This window comes from Hypomesus nipponensis, chromosome 18, assembly GCF_054491055.1.
Source record: "Hypomesus nipponensis isolate SF chromosome 18, ASM5449105v1, whole genome shotgun sequence".
Classification (NCBI taxonomy): Eukaryota; Metazoa; Chordata; class Actinopteri; order Osmeriformes; family Osmeridae; genus Hypomesus; species Hypomesus nipponensis.
This window is the reverse complement of record NC_140378.1, coordinates 2,135,222-2,148,852: the sequence shown is the minus strand read 5'-3', so window position 1 is coordinate 2,148,852 and position 13,631 is coordinate 2,135,222. Positions and strand designations below refer to the sequence as shown.

The 13,631-nt window shown below is 41.1% G+C and overlaps 1 protein-coding gene across 1 annotated transcript in view; it reads left to right on the top strand.

Annotated features, from left to right (window-relative positions):
• Positions 1–11,782, top strand: part of LOC146250816 (adenosine receptor A1) — a 56,728-nt gene extending 44,946 nt beyond the window's left edge. The window contains exon 5 of the mRNA XM_084679482.1: positions 11,160–11,782. Within this exon, the coding sequence (XP_084535608.1) occupies positions 11,160–11,289 (130 nt within the window). The 3' untranslated portion in view covers positions 11,290–11,782. The remainder of the gene's footprint in view (positions 1–11,159) is intronic.
• The last annotated feature ends 1,849 nt before the right edge of the window (positions 11,783–13,631 follow it).

Here is a 13,631-nt window from a genome sequence, read left to right as displayed (position 1 = left end):
ACATTGCCACACACACAGTATCTTACTTCATACTGTTTTGGTCCGAATCCCTGCTACCTTGGGTCAAAACTGAATGATGGAAGATTGTTTTAGCGTTAAAGAGGGATGCGTATTTAGTTTTGATGGCGCTATGAGTGACTTGATGAGTGTAACAAACAAATCTTCTTGATATCAACACGTGGCATTGAGTCGCCATTTTAACAACACCCTATTTTAGGTTAATGTACTCTAGATTCTTCCAAGCAGTCGAGTTATCTGATCGTTATCTGATATTTATCTGATAAATACACCCCCAGAGTGTATTTATTTATCTTGCCTGTTTCGATTAATTTGCATCAAACATTTCCTCTTTTGTTGCTTAGTCACACAATGTTGAGTAGCGTGTAGAGCAGGGGTCACTAAATGGCGAACCGCGGTCCGAGTCCGGACCCAGGCGGCTCCCTATCCGGACCCGGACCTTTAGCCGATATATTATTAGCCAATGGAATTAATTCATTTTGACGGAACGTTTCCATTTTAACCGGCAATTTTTTTGATAGCTTTTACGCTATTTATTATGTCTATGGTTTTCCTACTATATGTGGTTTCTATCTTCTGTGTCAAGTCCTAAGATATAATCAGGAGCTGTAATAGCTATCACCATGACAACTCACTCATTCTATGTTGGCCGCAACCTCTGTGGGTCACGCAGGTTGTGTGTGTCATTTGCAACAACGCAGGCTAATCGATTTTACTAACGGTAACTAGCCTACCTGTTCTTCCTTAGCAAAAATTATGGCGTGACAAACCCCAGCGAAAAGTTGATTCCAAAAAATTGCAAATTTCAGAGAGAATGGACTGACAAGAACGCATTTGGGTTGCCGATGGGGAGCACAATACCGATGTGTTTAATCCGCAATGAGACGGTTGCCCTAGTCAAACGTGGTAGAGCTAACGTGAAACGCCACTAATACTGAACAAAATTACCCCCAGAACTGGATGTGGGAGAAAGATGCCTAGGGGCACAGGCACTGTGCCTAAACCCAAGTCAATTTTGAATGGGAGTCATTGGGAGAGGTAAGGGCCCGAAAAATAAACCATGGTCTGTTCCGGACCCTCGACTGAATGGAAATTTGGTGAGTGGACCTTTTAAGTTTCTAATTGAGTACCCCTGGTGTAGAAGAAAGCAATCCTTTGAGCTTTGAATGTATTTTTTCCCCGCATAATACAAATAATTGTTTAATAGTAAATATACTTTCTATAGACAGCACAGCCTATTGCAACTTTTGAAAAAGGAGCACCCAAGTTTAATTTAAAAAAATCTTACCTAATTTGTAGTAAATCCACTATACTGAATAACAGATGACTCTTCAGCCTATAGATGGAAACAGAATGTGAATGTGTCCTGCTTTTGTTTACCAAGAAATATGAATATTGGTGCCCAATGTTAATTGTGTCACATGCCAGCCATATGTCAGACTGATGTGTAATAACTCAACTGCAGCTTGTTACTGTTGTTTTGTTCTGCATCACCATGAGAGAAGTGTCTTACCAGGATGCTAGCATGTCTGACATACTGACAAAGTTTTGTTCCTGTCTGGGTTTCCTGTTATGAAGAAACACCCACGCAAACAGTACAGATCAGCAGACACTATAAAACAGCTTTCATGCCGCAGTACGCCCTCTGCATGTATGCACATACACACACATAGTCACCAAACAACAGGGTTTCATGGTAGGGGGCATGAGAAACACAACTGTGTTTAGAGAAAGTTAAGAAAGGTAAACATTTCCCTGCTGTTACCCATCGTGACTACCTGTGGCAATAAGACTGCTATATGTGTGTGTCTGTCTGATTGATCACAGCTACTTTAATAGACTATACTTTAATTTAAGTACAAATGGCGTTTAAACCTACTTAATTTTACATACCTTTTCTCCACATTCACATGCACACGCACACTCTTACATTCACAACCCTTTTGCACACATAGAGACTCACTTATGCCATGTGTTCCAGGCTCAGGTACATGACCACTTGTATTCCATATAATTTCCATGAAACACCTGCTCTGTCCAGCACTTCCCACAGGCAAGATTGTTTATTGGTCTGTCAAAGCCTGCTTGTCTCTCCATAGCAGACAGGGAGGAAACATTTGAGAAATCAGGGAGGCAAGCCTCCTCCAGTGAACAGAAAACCTTTCCCAAAAATTCGAAAACAAAGATGGCGGAGCGCTGAATGCAGCGTGGCATCCGCAAGGTTCAAATAAGGAGTAATGACAAGACTGGAGGGAGAGGAGACAGGAACGAAGTGAACAAGCATGAAAAGGAGAGAAGAAGGACAAGAGGAAGTTGACAAAGAGAAGTTTAAGGATAAAAAGGAAAAATACCTGGACATCGTTTCTGTGGCGACGACTGGCAGGGCCGAAGAGAGGGAAAACTGGAGGAGAAGAGGCCTGTTATGGCGGGAAGAAGGGAGTGCAGAAATGGAGAGCACACCCTCTCAATGCTACGCCCCCTTCCCACAATCCCTTCCTTCTGGCGTGACAACGTACGTTCATGCAGGGGGTGACAGAAGGGCGCACGCAGACATACACACAAACACAAAGATTATCACAAAGCTCTAAAACACTCCGGGACAGTGGACTAAATTATAGAAACACACACAGCATAAACATGCATACATATTATATTAACATAGACTCCAAATAACACACATTCGGTTTGCCAGCCTGCAAAATCGCCCTCTGCTCTGCTCTCTCCTTGCTCAGCCTGCCCACTTTGGCATCCCTGCCAAGTGGGAGGGAGATCGAGGGAGAGAGGGGGAGGAGAGACACAGAAAGAGGAAGGGAGGGACACAGAAAGAGAGATAGCAAAAGAGAGGAGTGGAGAGAAAGCGATGGGGAAGGTGAGGTGGTGGGGGAAGGGGTGGGGCATAGGGTGAGAGAGAGAAAAAGAGAAAAAGAAAGCACATGTGAAAAGTTGACTTGTTCCGAACAGATAGACAGAGAGAAAGTGCAGACAGACAGGAATGAGAGAGAAATAGGAGAGACAGACAGACAGGAGAGAAAGAGAGAGCCTTGTAATAAACTGCGAGAGAACAGCTGGGAGTGCTCTGGGACTGCAGGGGTTTGGGTGTTAATCATCTAACCTGCAAAACACACAGACACACCCTTGTCTCAGCAGCACCACAGATGGCCAGGGTCATTGGGTTGTGGTGAAAAATACTGTGCAGTACTAGCACACTGCAGAAATGTAAGCTCTGCCAAGCCATGAGCATGTTAACCTAACTCCTATTCAAAACGTGGAATTCCAGACGACCGCCATTTTGTCACTTAGTTGACAAAAGAAAGAGAGATAGACAGATAAAGAGATTGAGGGAGAGGATGTCCTATCCCAGAGATTTACTGTACTTACGCTATTTGGACGAGAGTTTTGTACTACTTCTTTCTTCCTCCTTCCACTCCTCTCTCACTTCATCCAGGGATAATATCAGAACCCCTGAGAGGCGGTGGTAGGAGAGGGGGGGGCTCGATAGGCTAAATTAACCAACGAGGAGATGGAAGCAGACGTGGGGGAGGGAGGTGAGTGGGAGGGGGGTACGTCTCTGAGAATGTCACAAATGTTTTTGTCGGCCTTTTGGCAGAATTCCCAGGTCTCTGTGCTCCCGTCGCTTCTCAGGAGGGTTTCAGCACATGGACTCAGCCGAACTCCTCCCCAACTCAAAGCCCAGAAAACTGACAAAACTGAGTGCAAAACTCTGTTCCGAACAGACATCTTCCTGCTTCTTAATCCCGGCTCAGCCCTGAACCAATCAGAGCAGTCCTCAGAGCTGTTGGAAGCTGCCCTTGGCCAATTGAGTGTTGTTGTGGGTTGTTCTAATTCTTGCTATGCTTGGTAGGCTTTCCATGCCATCATCCTTGTTGAAACAAACACATTCTTAAAAATGTCAAAAGAACAGGATAAACGTCTGTTATCCATGACTGTTAATGGCATCCATTTTTGTGCCGCAGGTAAATAACAGTCACACATACACACAGAAAATTAAGCAGGGATCTCCCAGCCACAAAACACTCACCATAGGTATCAAACATACCATAATACTCCAGCTTTGCCATAAAAAACCCTCAATTCTGTTCTTGTATACAGTGCAAAGGACACAGACACTCTTGCAAACACTATTTACACACACACACATCTACACTGAGGTTTGGTGTGAATACAGTTCATCCATGTAATTCTGTCCTCGGTTCAGACACTGTGTGACGTCACCTCCTTTTGTTGTTTATGCATTTATTTCTCTCCTGAGTTGAACTTGCTGAACCATACCCCTCCCCCCCCCGCCACACCTACCTTTGCCGTTCTCTCTCCTCTCAACGCTCACCCCTCCCAAAACAGAGTGCAAGTACATTAAACTATCCAACAAAAGACATGTGTGTGTGTGTGTGAGAGAGAGACAGAGAGAGCAGGTAGGAGAAAGAATAAGAAGAGTAGAAGCTAGAAAGGCATTATGCTTGTGTTTTACTCTCTTTCTCTCTCCCTCTCTTCTTTTCTGAATTTTTTTCTTTTATTTCGGGGATCACTGTCCTCGAGTCTCTTTTATTCCTTGGCTTGTAAAAGTTTCAGCTGCACAGCATGGACAGCTTCCTCTGGCAGCAGCCCAAATTCGCTGCCACTGTTGAAGCAAGGGAGAGGGAGAGAGGGGGGGGAGAGAAAAAGAGACATAAGGGGAAGGGAGACAAAAGGGGAGGGTTGGAGAGAGAGAGAGGGGGGGGAACAACTTTAACATGGCTACAAAGACAGTATCATACACCAGCCTGTTATTCAACACACAATATTTTCTCCTTTCTCATCACAAGATTGTTTCAGCCTCATTGACGCACCAAATGGTGTAATTGCCAATAAAGGGTTAGTAGGTACAAGTAGTTCCTTAATGGCGCAGTAGTTTCGGAGTGTTGCTAGTAGTAGTTTATCAGGGATAGAAATAGCTGAATCGGATAGCACGTCATAGCACGAACACCCGGGTTACACTAGGACAATCAGCTCACTGGCCTTTCCCTCTTGGAGTCACTGGCATGAGCAACACATTTTCTACACAGACATGCACACACTCCACACCTCCAAATGCTCACACAGACTTGTTGATATGGAGCCAAGCCTGGTGAATAAGGCTTTTGTTAAAATCTACACCGTACACACTAACACGGACACACATATGCTGTCATTCAATAATGGACACACACAGAAAGCAAACATACACAGATCTGTTATCGTTGTCAATCATTAACTCAAACCACACCCTTGAGCTGTAAGTGTAGAGCACGTATACCCCTACCCCTTGTGTGTTTGTGCATGTCTGAGTGCATGTCGGGGCAGTCTGGGTACTCGTTTGTATCTTGGCTGTTAGCATTATTGATACAGCTTGCACCTGGCATATTAAATATTCACACACACACAATCACACACTCCTCGTTTCCTCTTCTCATGATTGTTTTGATTCCAGTCCAAATCAAAGTTTATTTGTCTTTGGCCGGGTTTCCCAGATTTGTTAAGAAGCTCTTAACGCCAAGAGCTTCTTAAGAGCGTTCTAAGCAGGGCCGGCCCAAGCCTTTATGGGGCCTTAAGCAGAATTGATTTAGGGGCCCCCCTGTCACGCAAATTGTATTGATTATTTTTAATGCTTGATTATTCGCACACTATTAATCTAATGCACTAAATAGAAATGTTGTTAGTTGTGTTGCTTACATGATAATATTTATTTATTTCGCCCTTATAAAGTTTTTAATTTTAACAGTAGCAAACCCAGATTGGTCATGTGATGATTTGAACTTTAAGTATTCTAAGTCATACAGTATTAAGTGGTGTACCTAATGTGGTGTACTGAAAAGTAGCTAAATAAACCAGACAATGCATCTATTGTAGGCCAACACAGTTAGCCACTTAAATAGCTTATGGTTTAAACTAGCAATGTGCAAAAATGCAAAACATTCAACTACAAATAACTTAAAGATACAGTATTTTCTTATTTCTTACAAAACAGATATTAAATTAAATACCTACAATATATACTGATCTGGGATTGTTGAAAACGGACCTGCTGTATCACCAACTGTAGCACTGGCACTTCTGGGCAGGAGGCGTTGGTTGTTGCCACTGGCCAGGCTCCAAAATATTTCAATAGTGCTTCTAGGGAAGATTCATATGAGTACATAGTAGACGGATCAGAATATTCATTTAACAAAATAAATGATTTTACACAGCAGCAAGCCATCTGAGCACAACTCTCAATCTTTAACCAGCTAACTGAGGCATAATGATATTGATATATTATACAAATGACCCCAAAAGGGTAGGATCTGTGCAAGCTACTCTAGGCTAGCTTTGTTAGCGAGCTTAACTGTCAACTAGCCAGTTTACGTTAGCTCACAACGTAGCCTAGTTAGCAAACCTATAGGAAAGTTCAATGGCAATCGAAATTTATTTTAATATTGTTTTTAGCTAGTATGCATTCGACTTGGTAAATCCGCCTAAGTGAATGCATACTAGCAAAAGAAATGCCCATTTTAAAGGGGGATCTAGCTATTGTTATATTTAGTTAGCTAGCTAGTCTAAGAGTTACACCAAAATGATAGCTACAGTAGCTAGCTCTAGCTAACGTTGAAGGCTTGTTTGATGCATGTATCTCTAGACAGTAAATGTTTATGGTTAAAAACGAATTAATCATGCAAACATACCTTGATCTTGCTGTTTTTTCTTCCTCTGTTTTCTTTTCTCTGCACCAGAGAAATATGTGTTTTTTTGTGACATTGCTTTTTGCCGTGTCAGATTGCGATTGCCGACTGATCTTTTCTGTTCTTGAACAATCGACGTTGTTGCTGTATGAGTAATGACAAAGGCAGGCCCCCAAGATAATTTATTAAAACAGTAGTAGTAGCCTATTATCTTCCTTGCCAGCCGGTAAACATAATATTGAGTTGAGTGCAAATTTGTATAATTACCATTAACATAATATCATTTTAAAAATATAGCTGCAAGCAGCAATGTGGTGGGCAAGCAGGTCAGATGACCCAGAAGTAGAACTTTCGACATCTAGTGACTGCGGTGTACCTGGCTTCCTTTGAAGTGGCTTACAGTCTCGTTAAACAGAGAATCAGAGACATGACAAGCTTGTCAGCTTTGGCTGGATTCGAACCTCTGACGTTTCCAGGACACCAATTTATCCTAGTGAGCTATTCTCAGTGCAGGAAATCACAGATTTCAGTTACTGGGTAAAAATATTAGCAGTTTTTCCTGTGGCAAGCGTGGTCAGATTTGGCCCAAGTTTAAACAGCTGTAATTGGGGTGTGCTTGCCTTCGGCTAGCACAAACCATTGTAATCTCACACATATATTATTGTGGCCTTTTAAAACTACAGCAAATAATTTTCTGCCAAATTTTCACATTTTTATGCATTGTTTCTCTTCTTTCTGATTTTTTTCACTTTTTGTTTTGCTTTTTTCTTCTCTTTTCTGTAGTTTCATGCCTTCATCCAGCTCCAGTCCCTATTTAAAATACCTTTTGGGCGCATTGAAGCTTCAGCTTATAACTTTCTAAAGTTTTTTACATTTTTCAGCTTTTTTAGCATGGTCAGCTATCCCCATTCAGGTTTTCAGCATTCTCACTGCTGTTTCGCAGGAACAGCCTTTTCTAGTTGTAAGAATGCTGTTAAGCATTCTTGCATACTTTCACCGATTCCTACAATTTTTGAATCAAAACGTTCAGTTCCTTCAGGAGATGATGGCTATGGCTTCTGGTATTTCTCACTTTTATACTTTTTAAAGAATTAAGGTTTTAGTGCAAATTAAACATTTAGCTCCTTCTTGATTTGTATGATTGAGCAGCCAGCAGAGTGGCACACTGCTGGCTGCTCTTTTTCTGGTATTCAACTAAATTGTCAAACAAATTCCTCTGACGTTCATATAGTTTAACTTACAGAAACAAGTTATACCTTAAAATGTAGGAAAACTTGTCCTCTTTCAGCCAATGTAACTAAAGAGCTCACATTTACAGATGTTCAGCTTTGAACCTTGAAGCGAGAGCAGCCTTTCAAATTCTCTCACTAACTTCAATGGAGAGGTGGGTAAAATTCGTCAGAGAATTTTGAAAGTAGACGTGTTTTTAAACTGCCAGTAGAGTCGTGTATCTGACCGCACAGACATATAAAGGACATGTCTGGTTTTGGGAGAGTCTTGGGTCTCGGAAAATATCCTAATTTTTTGGATTGGTCTAAGTTAACTTGTTTGAGGTGTGGATTCCACCTAAATTTGTGAATCTCTGTACCCAGCTTGTTAGCGATCACAGCTGCGCCATCACCGTGGCAACCAAACAGACACGCACCATGAAAGCAGGGCTCTGTTCAAAAACTCTTAAAATGCGTCCTTCCTTCCTTCCTTTTAAGACAGCGAGGTCTGTTCGAAATGTCTTAAATCTTCTCTTCCTGTCTAATAAGATACCTTGAAATATGTCACATAACTGTCATTTTTTAAGAGAGCATATGAGCTGCCTTGCTGTCTTAATGGCGGCACGTATTACCCATAACTCTGTGCGCGGGGTTACGTGAGCAACAAGTTAAACAGAATCCTTTGACTGCCATTGCTCTACGTTTTTACAATTCATATTTCAGCTAAACGGTACTTGTAAATCAACATCTGAATAAAAATGTATCGCGAAGTGGGCAGTGTAGTTGCTGAAAATGTACTTATTTTATTGATGATACTCCTAATTTGTAAATTTGCTCCGACTTTTCAATAACGTACAGTAGCTAGCATCGCCGTGCAGACACTAGCTAGTTGCTGCGTTTTATCATAATCCTATCAAATGAGTGAAATACAACCACAAATGTTATGAGCTATTGAGCCTATATCTAACACAAGTTTAAATACAGCTTAACTTGACTTAGTGTGACAATAAACTCAAGGCAATTGAGCAACAGACCGCCGTCTGACAAAGCGCGCTAGTGCGAGCACATAAGTACACGCAGCGCGATGACGTACATCCTGTCTTTAAAGGCTGTTCGAAAACAACGGTTTTTAAGATACCTTACCCCGAAGAGAGCTGTCTCGTTAGACACCTGTCTAGTAAGACATCAAGGTTTAGACAGCTGTCTAAGTTTTCGAACAGAGCCCAGAATTGGGGGACGTTTTGGAAACTGCCAAAAGAGTTGTATTTCTGACCGCACAGACACAAAGGATATCAATGGTTTCGGCAGAGTCTTGGGTCTCGGAAAATATCCGTATTTTTTGGATTGGCCGTATAGTATTGCGTCTAAGGTTAACTTGTTTGAGGTGTGGATTCTGGCTACATCTCTCATAATCGAGCTAGCGCGATGGCTCTCTCCATAACTAAAAACGGTTTGACTTTTTGTTCCCCACAATCGACCAAATTGGCCAAACAAGGTATGTACATTGAGCTTAAAGTGTACATAATCTAGCAGGATCTTTTTTATTTTAGCAAGTTTAGAGAAATATGCAAAAATCGAGGCGCGAGGTCACGAACAGCCAAACCACGGCTGGGGTACAGTAGCTTAGCTAAGTGTTTGCTGCAGCTGGGGTTAATCCTACGAACAAACGCTTCGTAACTGGAAAGCTTCTACTTTTAATTGACGATATTGAACACAGATGTAAAGTAACTTGTCTTTACTCTAAATATCTTCTCCGTTTTTAACTTTAAGTAGTAGATCTACATTCCACTTTGACACACTTGCAAGAAATGATCCGGTGGTTAGATGTAACATGATCTTGTTATTTACTATAAAAAACTCACCAGGGACAACGACAACATCGGCAACCCTACACTATGAATTATTATTTTGATGTCATCTTAAATTAAGTGTCTGAACAGGACTGGGTGTGCAGGCACGCATGATTAGTTTCTTTTCCGTTTTGAGATTCTAGGTTAGAAATGTTGCCAGTCTGTTGTCAATGACCAGCGGTTGCTACGTATTTTCAGCAGTTCCAGTCATTCCAGTGTTGTCCTCTTACCTTCAAATTTGTTCAACCCAGACTTAAGCAACTGGTTTTCTGCTCAATATTCACATTTTCCTGCAGCTCATCTTTCTGAAATGTTCTCCTTTTTTTTTTTGTTGCATTTTTCTTATTTTCTCCCGTTTTCTGCCTTCATCTTGCTCCAGTTCTTTTCAAAAATACATTTCACAGCCGAATCTTACAACTGCCAGTACTTTTGCATTTTTCTTATATTTTCTGGAATGTTCTGCCTTCATCTTGCTGCAGGTCCTTTCTAACATACATTTCAGGCCTTTAGAAACTCCAGCAAATATTTTTTTGCTAAATGTTCACATTATTATGCATTGTTTATCTTCTTTATGATCACGTGGCGCTGCAGTCATCAACAAATTTGGCACCATTTGTCTTCAGATCAATTCACTTAATTTGGCACAGATTATCTTCAAACCACAATCAATGTGACATGTCAAAATAGAACTGAATTACAGCTGTTTAAACTTGGGCCACATCTGACCACGCTTGTCACAGGAAAAACTGCTAATATTTTTACCCAGTAACTGAAATCTGTAGGGCTGTCAACTTTAGTCGTTTAGTCGACTAATCGGTCGATTTCGTCTTGGTTGACTGACATTCTCATTGGTCGACCAGTTGCAATTATTTTATTTTTTTTACCAATAAACACATTTTCATTGATTTACTCTTTGATATGTATTCCTTTATAAGCAGTTATATATTACTGTAGTCAAAATATAATTAGCCTATGTTTTATCCCCAACTTTAAATGCTTTAATTTAGGCTATTTCGTAACAGCGCCACAGTTTAGCGCACCACGTAGAACACTCGGGAACCGCACGTGGCTGGCTGCACTGCTGCTTCGCGCTCAGGAACCTAAGGAATATGGGTAGTTTTGCTGTATTCATTCAGTTAGAACGCTATGTGATTTGTCTTTAGTCGACAAAATGTCCAAGAAATCTAAATCTTTTGTCTGGCTGCATTTTACAAAAAAAGACGACAAGACTGTGGAGTGCAAGTTATGCGGCCTAAAGCTAATTTACCATAGCTCAACGACCAATATGGCCTATCACCTAAAAGCGGTAAGCGATTTATACACGTGTCAGACAGCTGAGCTTGCTATGTCTAATGTCTAAAAGTTTATATATTGTATTGGTTATGTACTAGGCGCATCCCCAGGCCATGCCACAGGCGTCAGGAAGCACCCAGACGCAACTGGAGTTGGTCCATCCTCTGTCGGCGAAGGGAAAGGAGGAAATCACTAAGGGGATTGTGCATTACATCGCCCAAGATATGAGGCCAGTCAGCACAGTGGAAGGAGAGGGCTTTAAGAACATGTTTAAAATCGTCGAGCCAAGATATACTTTGCAAGCACGGGATACTGTCATGCGTGCGCTACGTTCGCGGTTTGATGGACTTAAAGTAAATGTAAACCATCTACTTCAATCCTCCGAGGCTGTAAGCCTCAAAACTGATTTGTGGTCTTCGCTTAGAATGGAGGCATACATGACAGTTACGGCCCATTTTATCGATGCAGACTGGAAAATGAATAGCGTTGTGTTAGAAACAAAGCAGATGGATGAAGCGCACACGGGAGAAAATGTTGCTGCGCAACTCACTGAAGTCGCGGACACTTACAACATTCCACCAGAGAAGCGGCTGTCAGTGGTAACGGACAACGCTGCCAACATGGTCCTCTCGGTGGAATTACTTAAGGGATCCAGTCAGTGGCCAGATGTGGAGTTGGTCAGGTGCGCGATTGTGACGGTCACTATAGACCTAGGACAGAGCTCCTTACTTTGCAGTTAAAAAATCACTTAATTTTCAAATTTTTTATTATTATTATAGTTTTATGTATTATTGCTGTTTTTTCGTTGTTTTATAAAAGCTCTATGACAATTATTTAATAAATGGTCAATCAAAATGCAAAACATCGCGTCTGTTTTTTTTTTTTTTTTTTGTCGTCGACTGATCGTTGGGCAGGACAAGACTTTGGTCGACTAAGCATTTCTTTGGTTGACTACAGCCCTAGAAATCTGTGATTTCCAGCACTGAGAATAGCTCACTAGGATAAATTGGTGTCCTGGAAACGTCAATGTCAGAAGTTCGAATCCAGCCAAAGCTGACAAGCTTGTCATGTCTCTGATTCTCTGTTTAGTGAGACTGTAAGCCACTGCAAAGGAAGCCAGGTACACCGCAGTCACTAGATGTCAAAAGTTTCTTCTGGGTCATCTGACCTGCTTGGCCACCACATTGCTGCTTGCAGCTATATTTGTAATTATGTTTATAGTTATTTATTCAGTTGTTTTTTTACAGCTCTGAATTGTTAGCTTAGGCCTATTTGTTGCAATAAATATTCAATCTTACTTATTTTCAGTAGATGTGGCTTATCTGTCTGGTGGAAGATTTTCTAGGTATAGAGCTAGGTTGGGATGTCTCAAATACATTTCAAATACATATCAACATTACCTTATAAGGGTTAAGTATACTTAGCAATTGACTCTAGTTAGACTGTTAGTCGGCATTAGGAAAGTTACGAAACAATAGGATGATTTACGTTCCTTGAAAACCAGACTGCTGAATGAATAAATGTAGCCTAAATGTAAATAAAAAAGTGTATAGCATAAGTTTGAACGTTGTGAAGCAATCAAATATATAGTTGAATTTCAAGAGGCAGTGTGGAAGCTGAATTGCATCATCTAACAAGAGCTTAAATAAACTCCAATGCAGGAAGGGCTGAAAGCTGTTAAACAGAAGTAGTAGGCTAGCTAGTTGTAACAAGAATGTTATAGTTTTAACAGCTGAAATTAGTTGGGATAGTAATATCAGTAGCAGATGTATCATTGAGTGTGTTTACTCGGTTTTCTTAGTAGGATTCAATGTGTTGATTGAATGAAACATACAACATCCCAGATAGCACACATACGTCGGGCCGACGTTGACTTAAGATCGAAACGTTGTTTTCCATTCATAACATCGTATAAGCGTCGGCAAATGGTCGGATTTCCTCTCATCTCTGTGCTCAAAACGTTTCAAAACGTTGCAGATACGACGGCTCATCGTCGGCTCATCACTGACCGCTGGTCAGACATTTTACAAAAGTGAAGCTACTAACTAGAGCAAAATAAACATACTTATACATGTTATGTCAAAGTGTTGTATTGTAATAAGTAGGCCTACACACACATAGGCTAATACATTCTGGTTTAACAGTGATACGTCAAAAACATTTTCTTCTAATTTTGGCAGTTAGCTACTGTAACCATGGCAGTCAAGACAGTCAGAGGGCGGCGGAGACCAATGAAAGACGCAGAACTGTAGGCAGAGCTGTATACAGGGCTGTACGCAGGGCCCAAAATATACTGAGGTCATGAGTCAGAACTCGGCGGGTTCGGGGGCATGCTCCCCCGGAATTTTATTATTATATATTTTTAAATTACTTTATTTAAATCTGGCAATTTTCAGAGTCTTAAGGAGCAAAAACATCATCATTATGACTTTTGAATAGGTTTATTTGTTTGTTATCAGAGAACATCACCCAATTATCATGCATTAAACATCTGACTTTTAAAACGTATACAGTTCTGGTATAGTCTCTTCCTTTTATAGTACCTGCTCTCCCTCTATCTCTCTCGTCAC